The 26,838-nt window shown below is 46.8% G+C and overlaps 2 protein-coding genes across 10 annotated transcripts; one reads left to right on the forward strand and one right to left on the reverse strand.

Annotated features, from left to right (window-relative positions):
* The first annotated feature begins 11,092 nt into the window (after positions 1–11,092).
* On the forward strand, positions 11,093–20,375 carry PRRT3 (proline rich transmembrane protein 3). 4 transcript variants are annotated; one of them, XM_036030825.1, is made up of 6 exons: positions 11,096–11,197; positions 11,517–11,654; positions 13,643–14,724; positions 14,879–15,034; positions 15,841–16,064; positions 20,258–20,375. In XM_036030825.1, exons 3-6 carry the CDS (start codon positions 13,704–13,706, stop codon positions 20,348–20,350), a joined length of 1,494 nt encoding a protein of 497 aa, XP_035886718.1. In that variant the 5' UTR covers positions 11,096–11,197; positions 11,517–11,654; positions 13,643–13,703; the 3' UTR covers positions 20,351–20,375. The 4 variants fall into 4 exon arrangements, with proteins under 4 accessions (XP_035886717.1, XP_035886716.1, XP_028373871.1 ...); XM_036030824.1 differs by lacking the exon at positions 20,258–20,375 and having other exon boundaries at positions 11,093–11,197; positions 11,475–11,654; positions 15,841–18,272; XM_036030823.1 differs by lacking the exon at positions 20,258–20,375 and having other exon boundaries at positions 11,093–11,197; positions 15,841–18,272.
* CRELD1 (cysteine rich with EGF like domains 1) lies at positions 18,109–26,827 on the reverse strand. Of its 6 annotated transcripts, none has more exons than XM_028518071.2 (11): positions 26,736–26,827; positions 26,071–26,292; positions 25,761–25,843; positions 22,992–23,102; positions 22,575–22,666; positions 21,770–21,946; positions 21,590–21,685; positions 20,565–20,648; positions 20,322–20,417; positions 19,973–20,107; positions 18,109–19,207 (listed from the first exon to the last, which is right to left on the reverse strand). In XM_028518071.2, the coding sequence occupies exons 2-11, from the start codon at positions 26,278–26,280 to the stop codon at positions 18,993–18,995; spliced, it is 1,299 nt and encodes a 432-aa protein (XP_028373872.1). In that variant the 5' UTR covers positions 26,281–26,292; positions 26,736–26,827; the 3' UTR covers positions 18,109–18,992. The 6 variants fall into 6 exon arrangements, with proteins under 6 accessions (XP_028373872.1, XP_028373873.1, XP_035886731.1 ...); XM_028518072.2 differs by having other exon boundaries at positions 26,071–26,263; positions 26,736–26,819; XM_036030838.1 differs by lacking the exon at positions 26,736–26,827 and adding an exon at positions 26,448–26,729 and having other exon boundaries at positions 26,071–26,263.
* Positions 26,828–26,838: the final 11 nt, after the last annotated feature.

Consider the following 26,838-nt stretch of genomic DNA (forward strand, 5'->3'; position numbering starts at 1 on the left):
TTCTCTCTCTCTATCTCCTTCCCTTCCCTCTCTAAAAATAAATAAAATCTTAAAAAAAAAATAAGATGCCTTTGCACAGTTGGTTTAAACAATGATTGTCATTCAAACAATGACAATCCCAACAAAGTCTTCCACGTGGCATTTGACTGCTGTGTCTCTTAAGTCTCTTCCCCTTCCTGCCCCATTTTATGAGTCATCTATTTGTTAGAAAACTATGTGGTGATTCTGTAGGATTCTGAGTCTTTTTGAAAGTATTCTTATTTGGATGGGAAACCAAAGATTGTTTTTTCACTTCAAGCAAAGATTAAGGGGAGTAAATGAGTGATAGATGCAACACAAATTTAGCAAATAGTAAAGACCAGTACGAGGTTCAACATGGTGGTGGCATGGGAGGATGCTGAACTCACTTGCTGTGAGAAAACTCAAATATATTTTTAAATTTTTATTAAATGCGACATTGGTCAATAGGATCATATAGGTTTCAACTATACATTTCTATGATACTAGATCTGTATGTTGCACTGTGTGCCCACCACCTAAAGTCAAACTATCTTCTGTCACCATATGTTAGACCTCCTCCGCTCCCCACACTCTTCCCTCTGGCAACCACTACATTGCTGTGTGTGTCCACGAGTTTTGGTTTTATGTCCCACATATGAGTGAAATCATAAGGTTCTTAGCTTTTTCTGACTGCCAAATATGCGTGTATATAGAGAAGAAATATTCCTGCAAGAAAACTGGGACTGAATGCACAGCTTCTCGACAACAAATAAGAGAAAGAGATAGTATATAGAAGGCTGGGAGGCCTTGGGAGCTCTCAGGAGCTATGGGGACTCGCTGGGCTGAGAAGCAGGTGAGCACCATCATTTACATCCCCCTGCACTTTGATAGGGTGATAGGAGCTCTATTCAGGTGCTTTGGCTTACCTGCAATATTTCCTCAGAGCGTGGCTTTCTCAGCTACATTGCCCAGAACCTTTGGCCTACAAATAAAGGGAGCAAGAATGAACAACAAGGTGTCACCACACACCCCTGGCCTCCTTGCCAGGAGTTGCTCCTACCCAGCAAGCTAATGGCCCGGGAGCCATGGACACCTGGACAGCTCCCACCTGGCTTCTCAAAACTACCCAGCACATGGAGCATACATAGAGGTCTCTTCTACACAAGACCACTTTCTCTACAACAAACAAGAGACAGTATAGAGAAGAATGGGAAGCCATGGGAGCTCTCCAGGGACTGCCAATAAGTGCCATTGTTTATGTCCCCCTCCAATTCCATAGAGTGGGCAGGGGGCTCTATCCAGGTGTTCTGGTCTACCTGCCACGTCCCTGAAGCACATTCCCAGACACAACACAGAAAGATCTAAAACATGACATCAGTAACATAAAGCATGGGGGGGGGGGGGTAAAAATGTCTTCCTTACAGAATACACTTGAACTTAAATGACTATCAACTTAAAATAAACTGCTGCCGACATATAAAACCTATGGTAACCACAAACCAAAAACCTACAAAAGATATACAAAAAATTAAGAGAAAGGAACTCAAACAAAGCATTAGAGAAACCCAGCAAACCACAAGGGATAAGATCAAGAGAAGAAGAAACAGAGAGCTGTTTCAACCAAAAAACAATTAACAAAATGATAATAAGCATATACTTATCAATAATTACTTTAAGTATAAATGGATTAAATGCACCAATAAAAGACTGAATGGATTTAAAAACATGACCCATTTTTATGCTGCTTATGACAGACTCACTTCAAATTCACGGATGTGTAAAGACTGAAAGTGAAGAGGTGGAAAAAGATGTTTCATGCAAATAGAAACGAAAAGAAAGCTAGGATAGCACTTCGTATAAGACAAAATAGACTTTAAAACAAGACATGTCAGAAAAGACAAAGAAGGACATTACACAATAAAAGGTCAGGAGGATATAACAATCATAAATATCTCTGCACCCAACATAGGAGCACCTCAATATACAATTATTAATAAACACAGGGGAAATCCGCAGTAAAATAATAATAGTAGAGAATTTTAATGCCCAGCTGACATCAATAGATAGATCATCCAGACAGCAAATTAATAAGAAAATAATGGCCTTAAATGTCACATTAGACCAGAATGAGTTAATAGATATTTACAGAAAATTTCATACCAAAACTTCAGAATGAAAATATTTCTCAAGTGCACATGGAACATTTTCTATAATAGATTATGTAATAGATCAAAAACTAGGCCTCAATAAATTCAAGAAGATAGAAATCATATCAGGCATCCTTTCCAAACACATTGGCATGAAACCAGATCAACTACTGTAAAAAAAATATGTAGAGACTAAACAACATGCTACTAAATAACCAGTGGATCAGAGAAGGAATCAAACAGGATATCAAAAGCTATCTTGAAACAAATGAAAATGAAAATATAACGTTTCAAAATGCATGGGATGCAGCAAAAGAAGTTCTCGTAGGAAAGTTCATAGCTATACAGGCATACCTCAAGAATAGAGAAATATCCCAAATAAACAATCTAACTCTACACCTAAAGGAACTAGAAAAAGAAGAACAAATGAAACCCAAAGGAAACAGAGAGAAGGAAATAGTTATGATCAGATCAGAAATAAATTAGGAATTTGAAAAAACAATAGAGGAACTTCAGGCCAAAATGGAGGCATAGGTAGACACACTGCCTTCTCACACAAGCAAATAAGGACAACAACAATTTAGAAACAAAATAACAACCAGTACTGACAGAAAAGTCAACTGTATGGAAGTTGGACAACCAAGGGGTTAAAGTAGACACATTCATCCAGACCAGTAAGAGGGGCAGAGTTTGGGCAGCCAGGCAGAAAGGGGTCACAGCAAAAAAAAAAAAAAAAAAAAAAGTGGTGGCTGGCACACCCAGCGGGCACTCAAGGCGGCAGCAGGATGACCCAGTGAGGCAGCAGAATGTGGAGGGGCTTGCTGTGCAAGGGGGCTTGCGGAACCAGGTGGTCCCACATTCACTCACAGATAAACCAGGTGAAACTGGGGAGCAAGACAGATGGCATAACCCAGGGCACAGGCCCCAGGAAATAAAGCCTCAAATGACCGATTGAAAACACCTGTGGGGGTGGAGGTGCTGGGAGAGATTCTCAGTCTCACGGAAGAGTTCATTGGAGAGACCCACAGAGTCCTAGAACATACACAAACCCACCCACATGGGAATCAGCACCAGAAGGTCCCAGTTTGCTTGGGCAAAGTGGCAGAAATGACTGAAATCCGGATGAGAGTGGATCCAGCACTATTGCTCCCTCTCAGACCCCGCTCCCACATACAGCATCACAACCCAGCTAGGTGGGTTACCCCACCCTAGTGAAGACCTAAGGCTCCACCCCTCACTATGTAACAGGCAAGTCAAGACCAAAAAAAAAAAAAAAAAAAGGTCCAAACAAAAGAACAAATCAAAGCTCCAGAAAAAATACAACTAAGTGACAAAGAGATAGCCAACCTATCAGATGCACAGTTCAAAACACTGGTAATCAGGATGCTCACAGAATTGGTTGAATTTGGTTGCAAACTAGATGAAAAAAATGGAGGATACACTAACTTAAATAAAGGAAAATGTACAGGGAACCAGTGGTGATGGGAAGGAAACTGGGACTCAAATCAATGGAGTGGACCAGAAGGAAAAAAGAAAGAACCAAACAAACAAAAAAAAAACAATGAAGAGAAACAAGAATTTGAAAAAAATGAGAGGCTTAGGAACCTCCAGGACATCTTTAAATGATCCATCTGAAGGGGAAGAGGAAGAGCAACAAGTGGAAAAGTTATTTGAACAAATAATAAAGGAGAACTTCCACAATCTGGCAAAGGAAATAGACTTCCAGGAAGTCCAGGAAGCTCAGAGAATCCCAAAGAAGTTGGACCAAAGAGGAACATACCAAAGCACATCATAATTACATTAGTCAAGGGAAAAATGAAGGAGAGAATCCTAGAAGCAGCAAGAGATAAGGGGACAGTAACCTACAAAGGAGTTGCCATCAGACTGTCAGTTGATTTCTCAAAAGAGACCTTGCAGGCAAAGAAGGAGCTGGAAAGAAGTATTCCAAGTCATGAAAGGCAAGGATCTACATCCAAGATTTCTCTATCCAGCAAAGCTTTCATTTAGAATGGAAGGGCAGATAAAGTGCTTTTCAGATAAGGTCAAGTTCAAGGAGTTCATCATCACCAAGCCTTTATTATATGAAACATTAAAGGGACTTATCTAAGAAAAAGAAGATAAAAACATGTGTAGTAAAAGGACAGCAAACTCACAATTATTAACAACCACACCTAAAGCAAAACCAAAAGAAAGTAAGCAAACAACTAGAACAGGAACGGAACCACAGAAATGAAAATTACGTGGACAGTTAGCAACAGAGGAGTGGGAGGAGGAGAGGGGGGAAAAGGTACAGAATAAAAGTAGCATAGATGGTAGGTAGTAATTAGACAGGGGAAAGGCAAGGATAGTATGGGAAATGGAAAAGCTAAAGAACTTATGACACATGGACATGAACTAAAGGGGGTGAATGTGGTTGGGAAAGGGTGTGCAGAGTAGAGGGGAATGAAGGGGGTGGAAATGGGACAACCATAATAGCATAATCAATAAAATATATTTTAAAAAACAAAAACTAAGAGCTGGTTCTTTGGAAAGATAAATGAAATTAATAAACCTTTAGCCAAACATGTAAAGGAAAGAGAGAGAACCCAAGTAAATAAAATCATAAATAAATAAGAAGTTACAACCAATACCACAGAAATACAAAAAAAATCATTAAAGAATACTATGAACAAGTATATGCCAACAAATGTGACAATCTAGAAGAAATGGATAAATTTAGAGACGTATAAATCTTCCAAGACTGAATCAGGTAGAAATACAAAATCTAAACAGGTCAATTACTAGCAATAAAATTGAAGCAATAATTAAAAAAAAAACTCCCAACAATAAAAGTCCAGGAGTAGATGACTTCTTGGGTAAATTCTACCAAACAATCAATGAATAATTAATACTTGTCCTTAAACTACTTCAAAAAATTGAAGAGGAAGAAATGCTTCCAAACTCATTCTACACAGCCAGCATTATGCTGATACCAAAACCAGACAAAGACAGAAGAAGGAGAAGGAGGAGTAAGAAGAAAGAAGAAAGAAGAAGAAAAAAATAAAATTATAGGCCCATATCCTTAATGAATTACATGCAAAAATTCTGAACAAAATATTAGCAAATCAGATTTGACAACACATTAAAGTGATTATACACCATGAAAAAGTGGATTCATCCCAGAGATGCAAAAACAGTTCAACTTCTATAAATCAACATGATACACGAAATTAACAAAATAAAGGATAAAAACCATATGATTACATCAATAAGTACAGAAAAAACATTTGACAAAATTCAACATCTTTTTATGCTAAAAACTCTCAACAGGTGGGAATAGAAGGAACATATCTCAACATAAAAGAGGCTCTATACAACAAGCCCACAGCTAATGCTAAAAAGCCGAAAGCTTTTTTTCTCCACTCAGGAACAAGACAAGGGTGCCCACGTCATCACTTATATTCAACAAATATTGGGAATCCTAGCCACAGCAATCAGTGAAGAAAAAGTAATAAAAGGTATCCAAATTGGAAAAGAAGTAAAACTCCCATTATGTGCAGGTGACATAATATTATACATCAAAACCTCTAAAGACTCCACCAAAAAACTGTTAGAATTAATAAATGAATTCAGAAAAGGGTACAGAATCAATATACAGAAATGTATTGTATTTCTATACACCAATAATGATCAGAATGAGAAATTAAGAAAATCCCATTTACAACTGCATCAAAAAGCATAAAATGACCCTGAATGGTGTGGCTCAGTGGATTGAGCACTGGCCTGTGAACTGAAAGGTTGCCAGTTCAATTCCCTGTTAGAGTACCTACCTGGGTTGTGGACTGTGTCCCCAGTTGGCATGAAAGAGGCAACCAACTGATGTTTCTCACACACATTGATGTTTCCCTCCCTCTCTTGCTCCCTCCCTTCCTCTCTGTCTGAAAATAAATAAATACATCTTTTTTTTCTTAAGCATAAAATGCCTAGGAATGCATTTAATCAAAGGGGTGAAAAACCTGTACTTTGAAAACTGTAAGACACTGAAGAAAGAAATTGAAGATATACCTTGCTCATGGATTGGAAGAATTAATATTGTTAAAATGTCCTTACTACCTAAAGCAATATATAGATCTAATGCATTCCCTATTAAAATATCAATGGCATTCTTCTCAGATTTAAAACAATACTAAAATTTATATGGAACCACAGAAGCCCCTATATAGCCAAAGAAACTTTGAAAAAGAACTAAACAGGAGGTATCATGCTTCCTGGTATCAAATTACACTACAAAGCTAGAGTTATAAAAAATGTATTGTTAAAAAACAGATATATAGATTAATGAAATAGAATAGAGACCCCAGAAATACAACTTCACTTATATGGCCAATTAATTTATGACAAAAGAGGCAAGGATATACAATGGGGTAAAAACAATCTCTTCAATAAATGATGTTAGAAAAACTGAACAGATACATGCAAAAAAATTAAATTGGACCACTTTATTATATCAGATAAGAATAAACTCAAAATGGATTAAAGACTTAAATATAAGACCTGAAGCTATAAAAGTCCTAGAATAAAACATGGGCTGTAAACTCTTTGACACTGCTCTTAGCAAGCAATATTTTTTTGGCTATGTCTCCTTGGGCAAGAGAAACAAAAGAGAAAAGTAAACAAATGGGATTACATCAAATTAAAAAGGGTTTGCACAGTGAAGGAAATAATCAACAAAACAAAAACAACCTACTGAATGGGAGAAGACACCCACACACAATGGAATATTATTCAGCAATAAAAAAGAATAAAATTTTGCCCTGCCTTGTGTGACTCAGTGGATTGATTGCTGGCCTGCAAACCAAAGGGTTGCCAGTTTGATTCCCAGTCAGGGCACATGCCTGGGTTTCAGGCCAGGTACCTGAAGATACAAAACCAGAAGAAATCATCAGAAATACCAAAAAGAATTGGAAGGAACTGGAAGTGAGGGGGAATGGAATAAGAAACTGCTAATTTCAAAGTATGTGCCAGATTATCAACTTTATTAACAAAAAAAATTCTTTTAAAAAGTTTAGGTTTATTTAGCTGGTATCCAAGGAGGCTAAAATCTAAGAAAGAATGAGTTATGACTCCAGGAATCCTCAAGGCTTAATTTGCCCAGTTCAGTGAAGGAAAGTGACTGTCCAAGACCTCAGAGTTGAGGAGCAGGGGCACAGCACAGAGAAGGTTCTCCAGGCTGCACATCTCCTACCTGTTCTGCCGTTTGTTGCTTTGTTTACTCCAGACCCACCAGCCGGAAAGAAATGTCAGCCGACTGTCCTGGGCATTGTCTAAGCAGGAGACTCATCACTGCCAGCCACATCACCTTTGCCTTTTCCTTCTCTCTCCCTTTCTTTGGGAGCTTCTGAGGTACGTTGGAGAGGGAGCTCCCAACAACTCCCAACACTGTTGAAGTTCCTCCAACAGAGCTCCAAGTTGGAGGTCTGCTTTCATAGACTCACACTCCTAGCACAGCAGGAGCCACCTGGGTGGCCTGGGGTTTTCATCTCCCCTTCTCCTCTTTCTGAGGTTCCTTTGGAGGGGCAGGATGGTGCCATCACCATTAAAGGCACTGGCTCTAAAATCAGACTTATAGCTTGGCCTCTTATTTGCTGTGTGACCTTGAACAAATTACTTAAACTCTCTGAGCTTCACCTTGTTAGATGTAAAAAGGACAGCATAATAATATATAGGGCCATGATGACTTAAAAAGAATAATGCTGAAAATGGAGATAATTATACTTGAACAATAATAATAATTAAAAAAGAATAATGCATGTAAGGTAGGTAGCATAGCTCCTGACTGACTGAGTGTTTGGTAAATGGAGATGCCGACCATCTCCCATATACTTGGAATCATCTCCCAGCTATCCCCTGTCCCAGAGTCTCCAGGAGGATGCTGGGAGCTCCTTTTGAAGCCAAGATACTCCCCACCCATACCTGGCACTCCATGTTCCTGCTGCATTTGCCTGCACCCCTGGCCAGTCTACTCTTTCCGTAAGATCAGCTTCATCTTGGTTTCTGGCCAAAGGGATCATAATCTCTCTTGCTTTTGTCTGGAATTTTAAACCCCTACCAATTGATGGTTTGGAAACACAATGGGATTGGGGCTCCTGACTCCAGAGAGGGAGCCAGGGAGCAGCAAGATGATGCTGCCTGGACTGGTGGGTTGGGCACAGTTACACCAGGGAGACTTTATAGAGGGATGAATGGGGTGAAACTGAGGAAGAGAACCAGGCCAGCTCTGAGCCTGCTGAGGGAATCTTGACACCGCCAAAGGAGGCCCACCAGAGAGTTCACAGGAGGCACTGAGACAAAGGATCTATACCCCATGGCTTCTGTCATGGGCCCCCAGAACTATTCCCACCAGGATTGCCCACAGGGAGAAAAGACATAGTTCCCTCCAAGGAAATTAGTATGCTGTCAGAAAGAGAAATAGATTTTGGGTAATGCCCTAAAATGCTAATTGTCTGCGATACACAGAACCAGGATCCAGGTAACTTCCAACAAGATCAAAACAATGGGCTAGATCCAACAAGATAAACATTAAAAAATGTAGACTTACAATGGGGAACAAGAAACCAACTGCACAAAGAAATGTGGACAACCTACTAGATCAATAATGGGCAACAAAGCGATGTGGCTGCCAGAAATATTAATCCACTGTGAGGCCATAGTAATAGAGGAGTAGAATCTAGGAAAGAGGAGGTGAAAGTTCAGCTTTATTCCCAACTGGGTTCAATTCCAAGAGTCATACTTTAAGGGGACAGGGTTGATCTGGTAAGAAGCAAAAAGCACAATGGTGAGATCCCAGAATCCTGTCTTTTGAGAAAAGGCTGAAAAAACAGGGAGTGTTTGGCCTGGAGGGAGAAATTCTAGAGAAATGAGAGATATCTTTACAATTCTGAAGAGCTTCCCACAAGGAAAACAGTAGAACTGGTCAGAGGATGTGGTGAATTGGGAAAAGCCAGAACCCTCTCCCAGAGTCAGAAAAACTGAATTCCAGCTGCATTATTACCAGATAGTGGAGACAGAACACTCTTCAAACCACACATCATACCAGACACAACTGATCCCTGAGCTGCTGAGAGCCAGAGGCAGGGAAGTCCTGGGAAGCAGAGTTCAGCTCAATCCTAGAAAAAAATTCTTTATTTTTTTTTAAAGATTTTATTTATTTATTTTTAGAGGAGGGAAAAAGAGAGGGAGAGAAATATCAGTGCATGATTGCCTCTCACATGCTCCCTACTGGGGACCTGGCCTGCAACCCAGGCATGTGCCCTGACTGGGAATCAAACTTGTGACCCTTTGGTTGCCAGGCCAGTGCTCAATCCACTGAGCTACACCAGCCAGGGCAAATTTCTATCTTTTTAAAGTGATGTTTTTTGTTCTTGCCTCTGATCACAAAACAAATACATGGTTGTATAGAATATTGGTAAACAGAAAAGCAAAATTAGATAAAAATTGCACCAACCCCTATTTACTTTCTAATATTAGGGATAAGATACATTGACAGGCAGATATTAACAAAAATGAGATCATACAAATAATTATCTGATAAAATTTAGAGTGTCAGCATGTAAAGATGTATGTAAGGATACTTAATGAGTACTGTTTCTAGTAGAAGAAAACTTGCAAACAACTTGGTTACCCACCGGTGGGAGAATATTGGGAATGCCTGAGGAAATGACAGTGCGTACATGCTATCCCCTACTGTGCAGCTTGTTGAAAGGAAAAGGTGGAACTAATATGTATTGCCTTCAAAATCTTTTCACATATATTGCCCGAGGCAAAACAAAGCTATAGAATAAGCTAAGCTGCATACGTAGTATGATTCCACTTTTGCAAGAAGAAATGCATGCACAGAGGTGCGCATGTTCCCATAAGCAGAGGAAACAGTATGATGTTAACAGGGGGTACACTTGGGGGGCAGAGTAGGAGAGGCCAAAGGTAAGACAGTTAACACGTCTTTTGAATATTTCTGTGTTGCTTGAATTGGGACAATCAGAATATATTATTTTTATAATTCAAATGACTGATATTTTAAAAAATTAACAACAATCTACCCTGGGAACTTCTCCATGCCATTAAAGATTCTATGTCATATTTAATGACCACATATATTCCTTGTGTGGATTTCTCTTAATGTATTGAAACATTAAGAGATACTTAGTACATCAGGATAGATCAGTCTATTAGTATAATGGGTATTTAGTATGTCAGGAGCTGTCCAAAGAGGGACAAGGAACATTTTGACATTGTCTATCAGAAATGAAAATGTGCAGACCCAGAGATCTAACCATGACTCAGGTAGGAAATTATCTAATAGATACACTAGTACATGTGCTTGAAGATATCTATGCAAGAATCGGTCCCTGCCTCCTTATTCTTGCTACCAAAAGGCTGGAAACAACTTACATATCTAGGAATAAAAATGATAGGCTGACCATATGCTGCAATTCTCAACAGCAGATACAAGAAATGAGATGGATCTATAGAAATTTACATGGAATATGTGCCAGGATGTATTACAAAATGAAGGGGGTAAAGACAAGTTACAGAACAATATGTTCTGTACGATCTCATTTCTATTTAAAATGTATATGCGACGGTGTACTGGGAAAGATATGAAGGATATACATCAAGCTGTAGGTAGAATTTACCTGTAGGTATGTATGTATCCCTATGAGGATATAAGTATAGAGAATAAAGGGAGTGAGTTCTCCGTCCCCTCAGGTATGCAAACGGAGATTGGCTGCCTCGTTTTGAGCGATACTATGGAAGGGATTTCCACATCCCTTGGAGGTGATTTCGGTCCCCTCTTAGCCCTGAGAATCCCAGAGAATGGGGATGTCCGGACTGGAAGAAGAATCCACCCCTAATGGGAAAGGGTTAAGTGAGAATGGTGTTCTGTGGGCGGGCTCGGCGATCGGCAGCGCCGGGCTCTGTTAGCCAAGCCTGAGCATCTCGGAGGATGCAGCGCGGCAGCGCTGCTGGGACACGCGCAAGGTGAACGCGGGGGCTGCCTACGCGACGCCCAGGTAAGAAACTGGCAGAGGGAGGGGGCAATGGCAGAGCCCAGGCAGGGAGCATGGCCTGCAGCCCCCATTTTGGGTGCGAGCAGCAGAGCCTGCACCAGAGCCCACCCCCACCCGGGACACTGCGGGAAGGCGTGGAGCCAGGGGAGAGGAGGAAAAGAGGTAACCTGAGATGGGCCAGCTCCCGGAGGCTGCCCTGCGCTGCCCTCGAACTGGCCTCTCCCCAGTCCCCAAAGCAGGGAGATTACCTCCTCCCCGCCCCGTCCCCAAATCTCTCCAGCAGCTGCAACCCAGTGCTGGGCAGCCCCCTACTTGTCCACAGATGCCCACATCTCTTGGATTGGGGGTGGTGAGCAGATGGCATATACTTATCATTGAAGGCCCAACTCAGCTGTCTCCTCCTGTGCAAAATAAACCACTGGCGGGTTTCACAATCCCTAGCATGGCTGTGTGACCTTGGGTGAGTTGCTCAATCTCTCTGAACCTCTATTTCTTCCCCTGTGAAATGAGTATAGCCATACGCCTGCTTGTGTTGGGAGGGTCAGATGAGATGGAGGGCATAAGGCTAAGCTTAGCACAGGCACCCAACTGGGTAAGAATTAATCATAGGAGTACTATTATCAACCATTACCTGTGTTAGGGACCTTTCAGTCATTCCCCCTCATCTTGCCCCTACTCCTGACACTGGAACAGACGCTTCTCTTTGGTTCCCCTGCACCTAGCCTGGGCCAGGAACAGAGCATGGGTGAACCTGGGCATTTTCCTGGTGAGAGAGCCTGGAATTTCCATTGGCTTCTCAAGGTGTCTGTAGGCCACCAAGAGTTAAGAGCCAGGGAGATCTGGGCACAGCTGTTTCCCAGAGAAAAGGAGCAGGGCCTCTGTTCCTAAACACACCCAGGCCAGGGCTCTCAGTTGCTGTCCTCCCCTCTTCTGGCTGTGGGGTCCTTCCTGCCTTCCTGGCTCAGCCAAGGACTCTCAGGAAGAGGAAATTTTAGGGTATATATAGCTGGGGCCAGTCATATGCTGGGGGGCTAGACACAAGACATGGAAGATGCAGGTGCAGCCCTTGAGAAGCCCCAGGCCTGTGGGAGACAGGAGATACATTATGTGACCAGGAAGATGGGAAGTGGTAGAGGGGGCTGACAGAGAAAGAAATGTCTAAGCTGAAATAAGCCATCGTCATATCTTACCTGTCTTTTTGCACTGGCCTCTTTGCCCTTTTTTAAACATTTATGAGACTGTGAAACATCTCTATTGGCTTCCTATGACACAATAAAATCCAGGTGCCTTACCGGGGCTCACCAGTCCCCTTGTGGTCTAGCCCTGCCTTCCTGACTTTGTCTCCCCCTGCCACTTTCTCCTTCATTTCCTGAGCTCCGGCCACACTAGCTTTATTTCTTGAACTCTCCTAACTCATTCCTGTACCACAGCCTTTGCACTTTCTGTTCCTTCTCCCAAGTGCTTTTCCCCCTTACTTTCAAATGGCTGGTTCCTTCTTCTCATTCGGCATTTAGCTTACATGTTGCCTCCGAGAGGCTGTCCTGGCACCCCCTGTGTAAAACACTCCCCCGCCCCTCTATCTCTTAATCCTACTTTCTTTTCACCATAGCTCACTTTATTGAACATCATTCTTTGTCTGTGCCTTGCCTAGAATGCCAGCTAGGCAAGGAGAGCAGGAATCCTGCCAGTCCTGTTCACTGCTTTATCCCCAGACCCTGGCCCACACTATATGATCTAGTTATTTGTTGAAATAGTTAAGGGAGCTGATGGGAAAGAAAGCTTTCTGGACAAAGGGAAAAGTAAAAGGGCTCTAATACTTAGGCTCCTATCATAGGCCTGAGCCATTGTGTGTTTTGTCATGTAAGTCTTATAGGAGCCCTTTAAAGTTAGGTACTCTTATTATACCCATTTTACAAATGAGGAAACTCTGATGCAAAGAGGTAAAGTAACTCATCCAGAACTGGCAAAGGTGGATTTCAAACCCAGGTCCCTCCTCAAAGGCAGGGGTCTATTCCTCTCCCTCTTCAGCTCTCTGATATTTGAGCTGGGACTTCAAGAATAAGATTTCAGCAAGTGAAGGAGGAGGAAGAGAGCATTCCAAGCAGACGGAATGGCAGGAGCAAAGGCCAGGAGTGTCAGGCAATCCAGTAGGTGTTGAAGGATAGGTGAGCAGCCTGGTGTGGCCTTGGAACGCCAGGAAAGGGTCTTAATGATCTACTAAGGGTGCTGGGAAGCCACTGAAGGTTTTGAAGCTAGGCCAGTGGTGTGACCAAAGAGGCAGTTTTAAAAGGTCACTCTGGGCAGCACAAAGATTGACCAGGAAGGGGGGAAATGTGTGGGGGCGGAGGGACCTGCCTCATGTTGCTCTTCACTCTTTTCCACGAACCCCCTTGGGGTAGCCACATGTCCCTAACCCTGACATGTCATTCCCCCTCTCCTTTTTTTTAGGCTTATCCAGTGAAGACTGGAAGTTGAGGGTTCTAGGCCCAGGCATCAGAGTGGACGGACCATGGCCCCCAGTCCATGGTGCCATTTACATGGCCTCCTGCAGCTACTGCTGCTGCTGTCCCTGGGGGCTGGCCCTGCTCTGGGAAGGGGCCTTCCCAGGACACAGAAGGACTTGGAACCACACCTGGTCCCAGGAGCCCACCCCAAGGCCCCTGTTGGCACAGAGCCCAAAGCCTTCAACTTCCCCTGGGAGAAGCCCAGAGATGTGAGCCCTTGGAACTTCAGTGTCCCCCAAGTCCCTGTTGAGGAGGTACCTGAGAGGACTGAAGACTCTCCCCTTGGGCCAGCGCTGCATGGACCTAAAGCAGCCCAGGGAGCTCAGAGAGAAGGACTCCCAGTAACTGATGACTTCCAAGTGGCTCAAGGGCCAAGTTCTCAGGGCTGGACAGGACCTCCTGACTCACAGGAGCCTCTGGAACAAGATGCACCAGCACCCCATCCAGTGGGGCCCCCCCATCTCACTTTCACCACCACAACTCCCAGACTCCAACTCAGGGTAGCCACAGTTCCTCCCTCCTCAGGGGAGCCTGGAGGTCAAGTGGGACAGCGACCACTTAGAGATGACAGTCTGGTTGCCAAAGTCAAGACCAGGCTCTCAGAGACATTCCCTTCAGTCCACCAGGGTCCTCCCCACACTCTTGCACCCCACCTAGGCACTGTCAGAAGGCCAGTGCTGGAAGAACAGGATGGGGGTGAGGAAAAGTTCCTGGAGGCAGCTCAAGGTCCCCTCTTCACCCAGCAGGATGCAGTAGCCTCTGAGGTTGGCTCAGTATCCCCAGTTGAGGTGGCATCCACTCAGGAGCCTGGGTTCCAGCCAGACCTGGCATTGGCCAGAAGTACTCCTCCTGCCAGGAAGCTGCCAGCTGAGCCCCCCAAGAAGGCTGGAAGTGGGGAGACCTGGGCAGTCAGTTTTCCAAGTCCCTCACCAAAGCAGGCTGACTTCCTCGATGTTCAGGGCTCACCAGGACCCCAACCTTCAGGTCCTCCAGCCTCAGAGACTCCTGATGGGCAACCCAAGCCAGGTAGGTACCAAAGTGAGGTGCTGAGCAGGGCCGGGAGGGACAGTGTTCCATGACAATTGGATGCTCCAGTTTCTGTGTGCCCTCTGGTCCCTTGGGTCTCAGTTCCCTCATTCTGGAGAGTCAGGCAAAGTGATGAGTGCTTTTGTCATTTCAGAGATAGCAGCAATGAATGGAGCAGACCCCATCTCTCCCCAGCGGGTGAGAGGAGCAGTGGAGGCCCCAGGTACTCCCAAGTCCCTCATCCCTGGCCCGTTGGGACCTGGCCCCACTACAAACCGAACAGAGAGCCCCATGGGGGCCCTGCAGCCAGGTGAGGGCATGGCTGAGGGTTTGGGGAGATTGGATACTCTGTCTAATAACTAAGAATATGTGTGAGGTCCATATAGGAGAGAGGGAAGTGAATAAGGACAAACATCTTCTTCAAGACATTGGCTAGGACTCCTTCAAACAACTGGGGATAATAAATCAACACTGGGTACTCTGGGAAAAGTCATTTGACCTCTGGGGGCTAGAATGTCCCTACATGTAACATGGATGTATTGTGCAGTGATTCTCCAACTCTGGAATATCACCCAGGGAGCTTTTTAACATATTTATTATTTTAATCCTCACCCAAGGATATGTTTATTGATTTTATAGAGAGAGGAAGGTGGGGGGAGTGAGAGAGAGTGTGAGAGACATCTGAGAAATAAGCATTGATCAGTTGCCTCCTGAATCCACCCCCACTGGGGATCCTAGGTATGTGCCTTAACTGGGGGTAGAACCCACAACCCTTTGGTGCACAGGAGGATACTCCAACCAACTGAGCCACCCGGCCAGGGCTCACCCAAGGAGCTTTTTAAAAATTCCCAAGGAATTCTGATTCAGTTGGTCTCCAGGTGATTCTAATATGCAACCCATGTTGGGAACTGCTAATGTATTATTAATAAAAATGATAGCTCACATCCATTTAACACGTATTGGGTGCTGGGCACTATGCTAAACATTCAATCCTACCCCATCCCCATTTTATAGATGTTCTTGGAAAAGTTAAATAACTTGCCCACCACACTAGGGAATAATGGAAAATCAAAAGTACTTCACAAAGGGGCTATTTTAATATTGTTATTATTGCAGATGAAGCCGAGGAGTGGCCCGGGCGCCCCCAAAGTCATCCCCCAGCACCCCCAGTCCAGGCCCCCTCGACGTCACGCCGGGGCCTCATTCGGGTCACCACGCAGCGTGCCCTGGGACAGCCACCCCCTCCGGAGCCCTCAGCCAGCTCCATGGCATCAGCCCCAGCCTCTAGCCCTCCGGCCAACGCCACCGCACCCCCTCTACGCTGGGGTCCCCTACGGAGGGTACTGAGCTTTTCCTGGGAGCTGCACGTATACGGGGTGGGGGTGCTCTTTCTGCTGCCAGCGTTGCTGGCAATGGCCTCTCTGGCAGCCGCCCCTGGGGGGCCCTGGCTGGCGCTGGTGGCTGCAGTGCTGGTGCTCCTAGCATCGGGGCTGCGATCTGCCTACATGCTTGCGGACCCCTACGGCTCCCAGGCACGGCTGGGTTTACGCGCCGGCCTGGTGCTCTACAACCTCCCCTTCCCCTTGCTGCTCACTGCGCTGGCGGCCCTGACCCTGCTCGGCCTGGGTGCTGGGCTGCCCCAGCAGCTGCAGAACCCGCTTCTGTTGGGAGTAGTGGCATTGGCGCACGGCGTGGGGTTACTCGTTACAGACCTGCTGTCGGCGAGGCCGACGCTCAACCTCCTGGCTCAGGGCTTCTCCTGCGCCTGGGGCGCAGCCGTGGCTCTGGGCACTCTTTGCCTGTGCCGTCGCCGCCTGCTGGATGGGCCTCGGGGCTGGGACGCCAGCCCAGGCCCGAGGCTGCTAGCAGTGGCGGGCGCACTGGGGCTGCTGGCCAGCGGCCTTCAGCTGGCGGCCGCGCTCTGGCTGTACCCGGGCCCAGGCCGCGAGAGCCGCTTCTCATGGGCCTGGTGGGGAGTTCATTTCTGGCTGCGCCTGCTGGAACTGACATGGGCACTCGCCTTGGCGCTGGCTGCTGTAGCCGCAGTGCGGCCCAGGCCGCCCACGGAGCACGCGTGCTGGGCTAAGCTGCTACGCCTGGCGTGTCCCGCGCCCTCCGGCAAGAGCGAGGTGCCGGAGCGACCCAACAACTGCTATGCGGGGCATAGTAGCATCGGTGCAGGTAGCCTGGCCATCAACAAGAGCCTCATCCGCAACCCAGCCGAGGGAGCGCCGCCTGCCACGCCCACTTCAGGCGCCTGGGGCTCCGCGGCGTCGCTGGGCCGCGGGCCCCAAGGTGGCCAGGGACTCTCCCGTAGCAGCGTGGGGCCTGCACCGTCGATGAGTGAGCTGGACCTGAGGCCGCCTTCGCCTATCAACCTGAGTCGCAGCATCGATGCCGCACTCTTCCGAGAGCACTTGGTGCGAGACAGCGTGTTCCGACGCTGCGGCCTGCGCGGCCTCGCCTCCCCGCCGCCTGGGGGCACGCTGCGGGCGCGCCGGGGCAGCCACCCGGACCCCGAGTTCGAAGGCCCGGGCTCTACGCTCCTCCGTAGCCGCTGCCGGTCGCTCAGCGACATACGCGTGCGCGGGCCCGTCCCAGCACACGTGGTGGACGAACCTGAGCGGGTGGCTTCTGGCAGCTCCATGGACAGTTTCTCCCGGGGCTCGCTCAAAATCAGCTGGAACCCGTGGCGCCACGGGTTGTCGTCGGTGGACAGTCTACCCCTAGATGAGCTGCCCAGCACGGTGCAATTACTACCTGCCCCTGCTCCTGCTGCCACACGGCACGAGGAACCCCTGAGTGAGGTCCAGCCTCACTGCAAACCTGGGGACTCCCGCAGCGCCTCCAGTGACACCATTGAGCTCTGAGACAGCCCAACGCTGCTGCAGGACCAAGGCCCGATCCCCAGTGGCCGGTGGCTGAATGGCATGGCAGACTGGGACATTTGAGCATTTGAAAAACTGGCATCCCGGGTCTTCAGCGGCGGAGACAGCCAGGAGTGAACCCACCCACCTCCTCCCGTTTTTTTGTTTTTAAAATATCTCTATTTTTTTCCAGCAAGTATTTTGCACAGAGGCTGTAACTTAACGCGGAATACAGGGTTGACATGCATGGATTTAGGTATGGGGAATGGGCTTCAGGTGCCACATACACCCCTCCAGACTCCCCAATATGGAGGGACGAGGCTCGCTTGTCTAGATTGACTGTCCTCTTTGTGCCAAAGAAATAAACCCTTTAGGACTTGGCTCATGCCTCCCTCGGGCCATGCCAGGATCCTGTTCAGAGGAGAGGTAGGAGGCCCCACACCCCAGTAATTCCAAGTCCAGTATGTGTTGGCGACAGGGAGATTGCCAAAAGAAAGGGCACTGGACCCTTAACAGCTTTAGAAGTAAGGCTACCAACATTTTATTGAACACCTATTTGTTGTACCATCTTCAGCTCTGCACTTTCATCACATTTAATTATCATAATAAGCCTGAGTGGAAAGCATTATCATGCCAATCTTCTAGATGAGAAGAGTGAAGTTCAGAGATAAAAGTCATTTGTCCAGGGTCCTTTGGCCCAAATAACAGCTAGTACTGAACCCAGAAAGTTCCACCCCGAAGGCTGTGTCCTCCATCCCCTTTCTCCTAACACTACTTCAGGGCCAAGCCTCTCTTCTCTCCTCCCTCTCTACCCCTTCACCAGGGTAGCCCTCAATTTCCCAGGGTTTTGGAAAACTTCCCCAAGGGTAGGGTTGGGCTCTCAGTAGCTTAGACCAACCCATGGTGGGTGAGGAGGAGGTAGTACAACTTAAGTTTCTCCGTTTTCCAAGATGGTTCTTTATTTCCTGAGATGAATAAATAAATCAGTGGTTGAGGGGTGGTGGGGTGAATACCAAACAGGAGCTGGCAGCATGCAGCTGGCAGGAGGGGAGTGTGATAGGTCCATCCCTGCAGGGACCCACCTCCCCTCTCATCCTGGGCAGAGGCCAAAGCTCACTAGCAGCCACTGTAAGAAGACACTTTAAAAGATCCACACACATTGTGAAGCCTGCCTGGTCCCCACAAGAACAAGATCTTATGGCACCCACATTTAGGGATACTTCCTTACCCCAGGGGCTTCACCTGCCCAGGCCTGGGTGCCTAGGCTGCTCCCTAGGTGGGTAGGGGGTACTTATCCCATTCTCAAAAATAAAGCAAGCTGCCTTGAGTCTCTAGGCAGGGGAGAGGCCTGACTTCTTGGGGCAGCCTCGGTGGGAGGAGATCCTGGAGGTGTGGCAGAGATTATCTGCCCTTAATGAAGCCTTCCAGCACTCGGTCACTGCGCTCTGACAACCAGTAGCCAGTCATGGCCGCCACAGCCCCAATGAAGATGGCAGTGAAGACCAAGTCACCCTTGGCAGCCAATGTGGCCAGTGCACAGATGATGACACCAAAGAACATCTGCTGCAGCACCACCAGCTCGTCCTCCGTCATCTCTGAGAAAAAGCCTGCTGGCTCTGCAGGGAATAAGAGAAGCACCTGCCACTCCTCCTCGATTACTGGAGTTTCCCACACACCCTGTCCTCGCTGCCACATGCCTGCTGGGCATGCCAGCACACGATGTCATTTGCTGCTGAGAACAACTCTAAGAGGGGCAGTAATTATCCCTGTCTCACTAAAAGGGAAACTGAGGCTCAGAGAGGTGAAGAGGTTTGCCCAAGGCCATGTGGTAAGTGAGATGCAACAGCTTGTGTTATGCATACCAGCCAGCCTGCCTGAATTCAGCTCCCAGCTCTGCAGCCTGCTTGCCATGTGGCCCTGGGCAAGGTTCTTCATTTCTCTGCATCCTAGTTTCCACTGTGTAAAATGGGGATGAGAAAGATACCTACAGCACTGGATTTCTTTTAGGGGTAAAGTAAGTTAATACAGGCAACATGCTTGGAACAGTATTTCACGCAGGGTAAGAACCACGGAAGCCATCACTACTGTCATCATCATGTCCTCCATCTCACCACACCATGGCCTACAATAGCTCTCAGCATACCAGGGCTAGGACTGGCCCCATCAACTAGATGAGGAAAGAGGCTTGGGGAAGTAGAGTGACTTGATGGCAAGTCCAGTTTTCTTCTATTTTAGGGAGGCGTGAGGCCACAAAAAGCTACTCTGGATATCAGATGTAGGCTTAGGGTCTCAACACAACTGCATAGGGGCTGAAGGAGGGGAGGGGCAGAACCTGTAACTGCCTGGAGACAGGGTTTGCTGGGGGCCAGGTTGGAACTCACCTGGGATGTGCTCCTTCACACAGATGCCCTCGATCTGTTTGTAGCCTTCGGCACAGACACAACGGTAACTGCCCTCGGTGTTCTCACATCGCTCGTTCTCTCCAGGACATACCTCTGTCTCACACTCGTCCACGTCTTGAAGCAGGGCGAGGAAGGATCAGAGCTCTGGCTGCTAGGGTCCTACACGCAGCCCCCCTGACTCGGTCTCTCACATCCTGACACTCCCTTCTGCCCTTGCCCAGGTAACATTCCATCCTTCCTTCCCCTATTCTGTCCCTATTCCAGGCCCTCTCAATTCATGGTGGCAAGACACTCCAAGGTACCTATGGCCCATTGGCAGGAGACTCACCGAGACACTTGGAGCCCACCTGCTGGTAGCCAGGGCTACACTTCTTACAGCGGCCAGGCCCTGCCCCCATGCAGCCCAGGCAGGCCTTGGCACAGTCTGGAGAAGAGAGAAGAGATAAGGCTGAGAGCTGCCTCTAGACCCAGGAGGATTCTGGGGCCTGAAAAGGCAGATGTTTGGGGAGAACAGGTGTGGAGCAGCTCCTACACTTTCCACGTCCCCTCTTCTGTAGGGGTGGACACTTACCTCGGCACTCATAAGAGCCCTCTGTGTTCACGCAGAATTGGTCAGCTCCACAGTTGGCTCGCTCTGTGCCACACTCATCAATATCTGTAGAGAGGCCAGCAAGGTGGGGAATTTCAATCCCTAGTTCACTAATAGGGAAGCTGAGGCAAGGATTGTTGGAGAATGGACTCGCCAGGCTCATATGATACGGCAGCAACTGCAGGCTGTCCACCACCACGGGAGTAGAGGTGCAGCTGGACTACAGGCTGCCCAGGCAGAGACTACATTTTCTAATTTGCCTTGCAGCCCAGGATGGCCTTGTGGTTAATTTCTGGCCAATAGGATGTAAACAGAAGTGATACGTTCCACTTTTAGCTTGGCTTTAAAACAATGGGCTTGGATTCATCCATGCATTTTCTTCCCTTTCTTATTTCCTGAGTGCTACGTTGAGGTGCCCATGATCGAGCCTCAACCACAAAGACAATACCCAGTGAGATGATAGCACAATAACAAGGAAGGAATCTGTGTCCTTGAATGATTGTGACAAGTAGAGCTTCCCTGCCAGCCTGGACCACTTGCTTTGAGACTGTGATTTAAGATAAAAATAAACCTCTATATTCTTTAAGCCACAATCTCTGGGGATCTTTCTGTTACAGCACCTTAACCATTACTTTCACTCATATAAATGGCTAGGTTTGATGCCAAACCAAATCTCAAACCCAGGTTTCCTGACCCAAGTTCAGTATCCTCATTCCTCTGGCTAACCCTTCCTCAGTTTTCCAAACTTGGCCTAAGTCACATGTTTTCTGAGAAGCTTTTCCTGATTCCCTAACACCACCAAGCTGGATCAGGGACATCTCTCAGTATACAAAGATCAGTCCATATTCTAAGTGCCTGGTTGCTGTTCTGCCTTCCCAACCAGCGTGAGGTCTCCACAAAGATGGGAGCTGTGTTGGTCTAGTTTTGCCCAGAGATGTGAGTACTAATGGAAAACCAAGCCCAGGCCCCTGCCCACCTCCCCAGATCTAGGTCACAGCCCCACTCACCTATACACTTGAGGTGATGCAGGGCCCAGCCTTTCTTGCACTGTAAACAGTTTGATTCTTCGGGTCCTGAGCAGCGGGCACAGGGGCCAAAACAAGCTAAGCAGAATGGGAGAAGTATGAGGATAGGCAAGCAGGTACCCCATCAGCCCCTACCCAGAGCCTCGCCTTTTGGCTACCTACCCGAACATACCAGGTGGCTGGTGTTGCGCTCCGCCTCAAAGTAGCCAAGGCCACACTGGCCACAGGCCTCACCCCCATAGCCGGCTTGACAGTCACAGTGCCCGCTGCCCCCTCGAGTCCCTTCCCCTTCACAATGCCCGTAGCCACCGCAGGGCTTCTCTGCACCCCCAGGACAGGCTGTGGGCAGACACCAAACCGGGTGAGATTATAAAAATAATCGTGTGCACAGAAAACATTAACATTTGGGGGGAGAAAACTTAATTTTAATAGCAACATAATATTTTGTCATAAAATTGTATGAAATTTACTTAACCACTACCCTATTGTGGAACAATTAGGTTATTTATAAGTCTTTTCTTTTATAAAGGCTGAATTGACCATCTTTGTCACTAACTCTTTATCTGCAGCTTCTGGAGAGACTTTTCTAAAGGAGATTAGTAGTAAGTTTAGCTCCTGACTTAGGATTGTGTGTAGAAAAAGGTGGTGACGCTGGGGGCTTCAGGACAGCACGTGGGACCCTAGGAAGGCCCCCTTAGGGATGGAGCCTGGTCTGATCCAGGCATGGGAAATGGGGGGTGAAAGTGGAGGCATTTCTCAAATACAAGATAAAAACCACAGCCACATCTGACTCAGTCTAGCTCCACATCTTGGCCCATCTTACCAGCCCTGTGAAGCAGATAAGAACTAAGGTCCCAAGGAGTTACCTGAGCAGCGTAAGCTCACACAGCCTGCCAGGGGCAGAGCCAGGACTGGAGTCCTGGCCTCAGCAGTCCCCTCCCACCCAAGAGGAGCTTGGATAACTCACGAAGGCAGGAGGGCCCGAAGGTTCCTGAAGGGCAGCAGAGCTTCAGAGAATCTGAGCAGAGCCACTGGAAGAGGTCTGGGGCTTCCTTCTGCCTGAGGTGGGGAGGTGGTGTGACAGCAAGAGAGGCTCAGGCAGTGTCAGAGGCGTTGCCCATCCCCCGACCTCCCAGGGAATCTGTGACACAACCCATCCTACATATAAGACCCATAAGGCCACCTGACCAATGCCCTTTCCTCATTTGGCAGAGGGGTAAACTGAAGCTCCGAGTGAGAGCTTGGGTCCCTCAGCAAGTCCTTAGCAGATCTGGGTTTGGAAGAAGGAGCCAAAACAGGACACAGCTCCTAGCATGCAACCCCCTGCTTCACCACCAGGCCCTGCCTGTGGCCCCCTCCTCAGGAAAGCCCCCGTATCACTCACTTGTGAAACCACCAGCTCTCTACCAGCTCCTCACTCAGCTCCAGCAGGCGGTGGCACTCGAAGTCTGACTTGCTGCACACGTTCTCAAGCACCTCTACCAGGCGGGTCTCACTGGCCAGACAGAGCGGTGGTGGTGGGAACACATTCCACTGCACCCTAACCCTCCTGAAGGTCTCCTCTCCCACCACTCCTCATGCCATGATGGTGTCAGAGGAAAGGCCATAGGGCATAATGGAAGGGACACTGGTTCTGAGAGTCAGACAGACCTGAATAATTCAAATCTAGTTGTGTGACATTGGGCAAATCAACCTCTCTCAAACCTGTTTTCTCATTTGTAAAATGGGGACAATACCTCCTCTATAAGTTTGTTGTACAATACCTCAGTTCCTGCATCTGCACAATGGAATACATACCCTTGCTGGGTAGATATAATTAGAAATACATTATATAGTGAGTGTTAACGAGGATGCAGAAAAATTGGAATCCTCCTGTACCGTAGGTGAGAATGAAAGTGGTGCAGACACCGTGGAAAACAGTTTGGCAGACCCTCAATAAGTTAAACAACAAAATCTCTATATGACTCAGTAATTGCACTCCTGAGTTTACACATAAAAGAATGAAAAACAGGTGTTCAAACAAAAACTGGTTCACAGATGTTCGTAGCAGTACTACTCACAATAGTCAAAAGGTAGAAACAATCCAACTATCTGTGGAATGGTGAATGAATGGATAAACAAAATGTGGTATATCCACACAACAGAATATTATTAAGCCTTATAAAGGAATGAAGTGCTGATACATGCTACAATATGGATGAACTTTGAAAACATTATGATAAGTGAAAGAAGCCAGACATAAAAGGCCACATTAGTGCAGGATCCCAATAGCATTAGCAAGTGAATAGAGACAGGAAGCAAATTAGTGGTTGTCAGGGGCTGAGAGGAGGGGAGAACAAGGAGTGACAGCTTAATGGATATGGAGTTTCTTTTGGGATGATGAAAATGTTCTGGAACTAGTGGTAATGCTTGCACAATACTGTGAATGTACAAAACGTCCTTAGCCTGGCTGGTGAGACTCAGTGGGTTGAACGCTGGCCTGGGGATCAAAAAATTAACAGTTCAATTTCCGATCAGGGCACATGCCTAGGTTGTGGGCCAGGTGCCTAGTTAGGGGCACACAAAAGGCAGTTGATGGATGTTTCTCTCCCTCTCTTTCTCCCTCCCTTCCCCTCTCTCTAGAAATGAATAAATAAAATCTTTTTAAAAAATTGTCTCTAATGGTAAATTTTATGTGTCATTTATTCTACCTCAATAAAAACTTATATATATATATATATATATATATATATATGTTTTGAAGTATAACAATACTTCAAACAAATACTTCATTGAAGTATAACAAATACTTTAATACAGTATATATATATATATATATATATATATATATATATATAGTTATACATTTAAAGTGTCTGAAACAGTGCCTGGCATATAGGAGGAGGTGATTTAAAAAGAGAAAGAAAGAAAACCAGGAGCCATTAAAAGCTGAAAGTGCCCTTAGGGTTATCTTGGCCAATCCCCTCCTCCCAAATAAAGAAACAGGCCTGTTGAGGGAAAGGAAAATGACCAATGTTACATAATAAAACCAAACAGTTTAATTTTTAACTACAGATCTATGAAATAAGCAAAGCAGGTATTAATATCCCCATTTCACAGATGAGGAAACAGAAGCTTAGAAAGGTTAAGAGACCTTCCCAAGGATACCAAGGGTCAAAACTGACAACCAGGTCTAACTCCAAGTTTTTGCTGACTCCTCTTCAATTTGACTTTGAAAATCTAGAGAGCCTAGGGCTCAGAACTTTCCATTCAATATAATCTCACCTTCATCTAAATCTAACTTAAATTGACTGTTTAATGTACATCTCAGCCCAGCATGCTCAAAGAGAACACCCAGTTCCACCCCACCCCTACCCCTTCTCCTTCAGTTTTACCCATTTCGGAAAATGGCCTCACAATTCAACCAGTTTATTCAGTCCCGAAACCTAGTAAGCATCTTTTATTTTTATTTCTGTCATGCCACATAACAAATCCATATCAAGTCCTATCAGTCTAACTGCAAAATATATGCAGAATTTGACCCCCTCTCACCTTGTTCACCACCACTAGATAGAATACTAGCTCCTGCTACCTCCTTGCCTAAACTATGCATTAGCCTCTCAGCCTGTCTCCCTGCTTGCTCCACACTGGCCCTCTAATAGTTTGCTTGTTACACAGCCCTGTGGGTAGTCTTTTAAAAGTATAAATAAGACCATATCACTTCTGTGCTCAAAACTTCCCAATGGTCTCCCTCTACAGTCAGAATGAAATCTAAACTCCTTTCTGTGGCTTTCAAGGCCTGGGCCTCTGCTTTCATCTTCTCTCAAACACACCAAGCTCAGTCTCACTCTGTCCACATCTCTTTCCTGACTGTTACTTAGCTCGCTTCTTTCCTTCAGGGCTTTGTTCAATGTCACACCTTGAACGCCATGCCTCCCACCATTCTGTAGTCCACCCTAATGACATTATTTATTTCTTTATTCACTATGTATCTCCTCTACAAAAATTTAAGCTACTTGGAGATGGGATTTTGCTTGCCTTATTTACTGCAGTACTATAGATATTCAGTGATATTTGTTGAATGAGTAAGCACTCCCTAAGAGGCTCTAGACCCCTACTAGCAGAGCAGAGACTGGGAGGTGAGCTATACAAACCTGCCCTTCTAGCCCATTACCTGTCTTTATATTTGGACAATTTCTCTTCCTCCCAGGCAGTATTTCCACCTCCAAAGTTGTCCCGGATGGTTCTCTCTAAGCCCTGGAAATGGAGAAAATTAATAATACCCAAGTACAGAAGGACAGTGCCTGGCACATTCTATCACTTCAATATCTCACTGACCAGGAAACAGGCATGGAGAGGCAACCAGCCTAAGGCCATACAATTGTTAAGTAGCCATACACACTTACATCCCAGATCTCCCCATTCTCAATCACTTGCTATTGTGGCCAGGCCCCTCCCACCAATCAAGCTGCTGGTACACCCACCTTGTTGAAGTTGTCGACCAGTCCCCGGCATGTATGACACGGGTGGGGCTCAGTTGGGGGCGAAGACTGGGGAGCAGGAGAGGGCTGGAGCCATACTGGGCCTGGGAGGCTGAAGAAGAGACTCAGGCCCCAAAATAGACCTGGAACCAGGCCCCTCGGGGGTCGCAGGGCCATCTTTTCCCAGGCTGGGGACCTATAGATGGAGGGCATGCGTAGGGTTCGCTGGAGGAGCCAGGTGAGAAAGAAAAGGGTCGGTTCTGAGGTGCCACCGGTCTGGGAGCCCAGATTTGTTATTATAAGAAAGGGAGGCTGGACTTGGGTAGTCCAGAGGAGGGGGTATGGTGGGGAAATGAGCGAGAATAAGTTATCCTTGTTACCCTTGGGGAGGTATCCTGGACCCTTGGTAAGGAGGCAGGAGTCAGCCCATGTTTTGGGGTCTGAATATGGGTTATTAGGGGCAGGATCAATGGAATTAGGGAGAATGGGTCAGATTCCAAGTACTGGGAAGAAGTAGCGGATGAACGATCTTGTGGGGAGGAGCCCGGATCTGGATCTAAGGAGAAGGGGTCAGGTTCAGGGCCCACAGGTGGCCAAGGCACAGCCCAAGAGCTGTCAGGGGAGGATCCAGATCCGCGTAGACTGCGGGAGAGAAAGAAACGACCCACCCAGCCCGCCGGCGCAGAAGGCTGACTGTCCTCAGCGCCACCTCCGCGGCCGCCTGCGTAAGACGTGCAACCTCTACCAGCCCCGCAGTCCGGAGGGCGGAGC

This window comes from Phyllostomus discolor, chromosome 7, assembly GCF_004126475.2.
Source record: "Phyllostomus discolor isolate MPI-MPIP mPhyDis1 chromosome 7, mPhyDis1.pri.v3, whole genome shotgun sequence".
Taxonomy (NCBI): domain Eukaryota; kingdom Metazoa; phylum Chordata; class Mammalia; order Chiroptera; family Phyllostomidae; genus Phyllostomus; species Phyllostomus discolor.

What these genes read in the sequence shown, in the direction of transcription:
- PRRT3 (XM_036030824.1), top strand. Translation starts at nt 13,704, where the DNA reads ATGGCCCCCAGTCCATGGTGCCATTTACATGGCCTCCTGCAGCTACTG. An exon ending in TGATGGGCAACCCAAGCCAG is followed by an intron (nt 14,725 to 14,878) that starts GTAGGTACCAAA and finishes TTGTCATTTCAG; the next exon opens with AGATAGCAGCAATGAATGGA. An exon ending in CATGGGGGCCCTGCAGCCAG is followed by an intron (nt 15,035 to 15,840) that starts GTGAGGGCATGG and finishes TTATTATTGCAG; the next exon opens with ATGAAGCCGAGGAGTGGCCC.
- CRELD1 (XM_028518071.2), bottom strand. Translation starts at nt 26,280, where the DNA reads ATGCCCTCCATCTATAGGTCCCCAGCCTGGGAAAAGATGGCCCTGCGA. An exon ending in GCATCACCTCAAGTGTATAG is followed by an intron (nt 20,649 to 21,589) that starts GTGAGTGGGGCT and finishes GCCTCTCTACAG; the next exon opens with ATATTGATGAGTGTGGCACA. An exon ending in GGTGGGCTCCAAGTGTCTCG is followed by an intron (nt 20,108 to 20,321) that starts GTGAGTCTCCTG and finishes CCCTGCTTCAAG; the next exon opens with ACGTGGACGAGTGTGAGACA.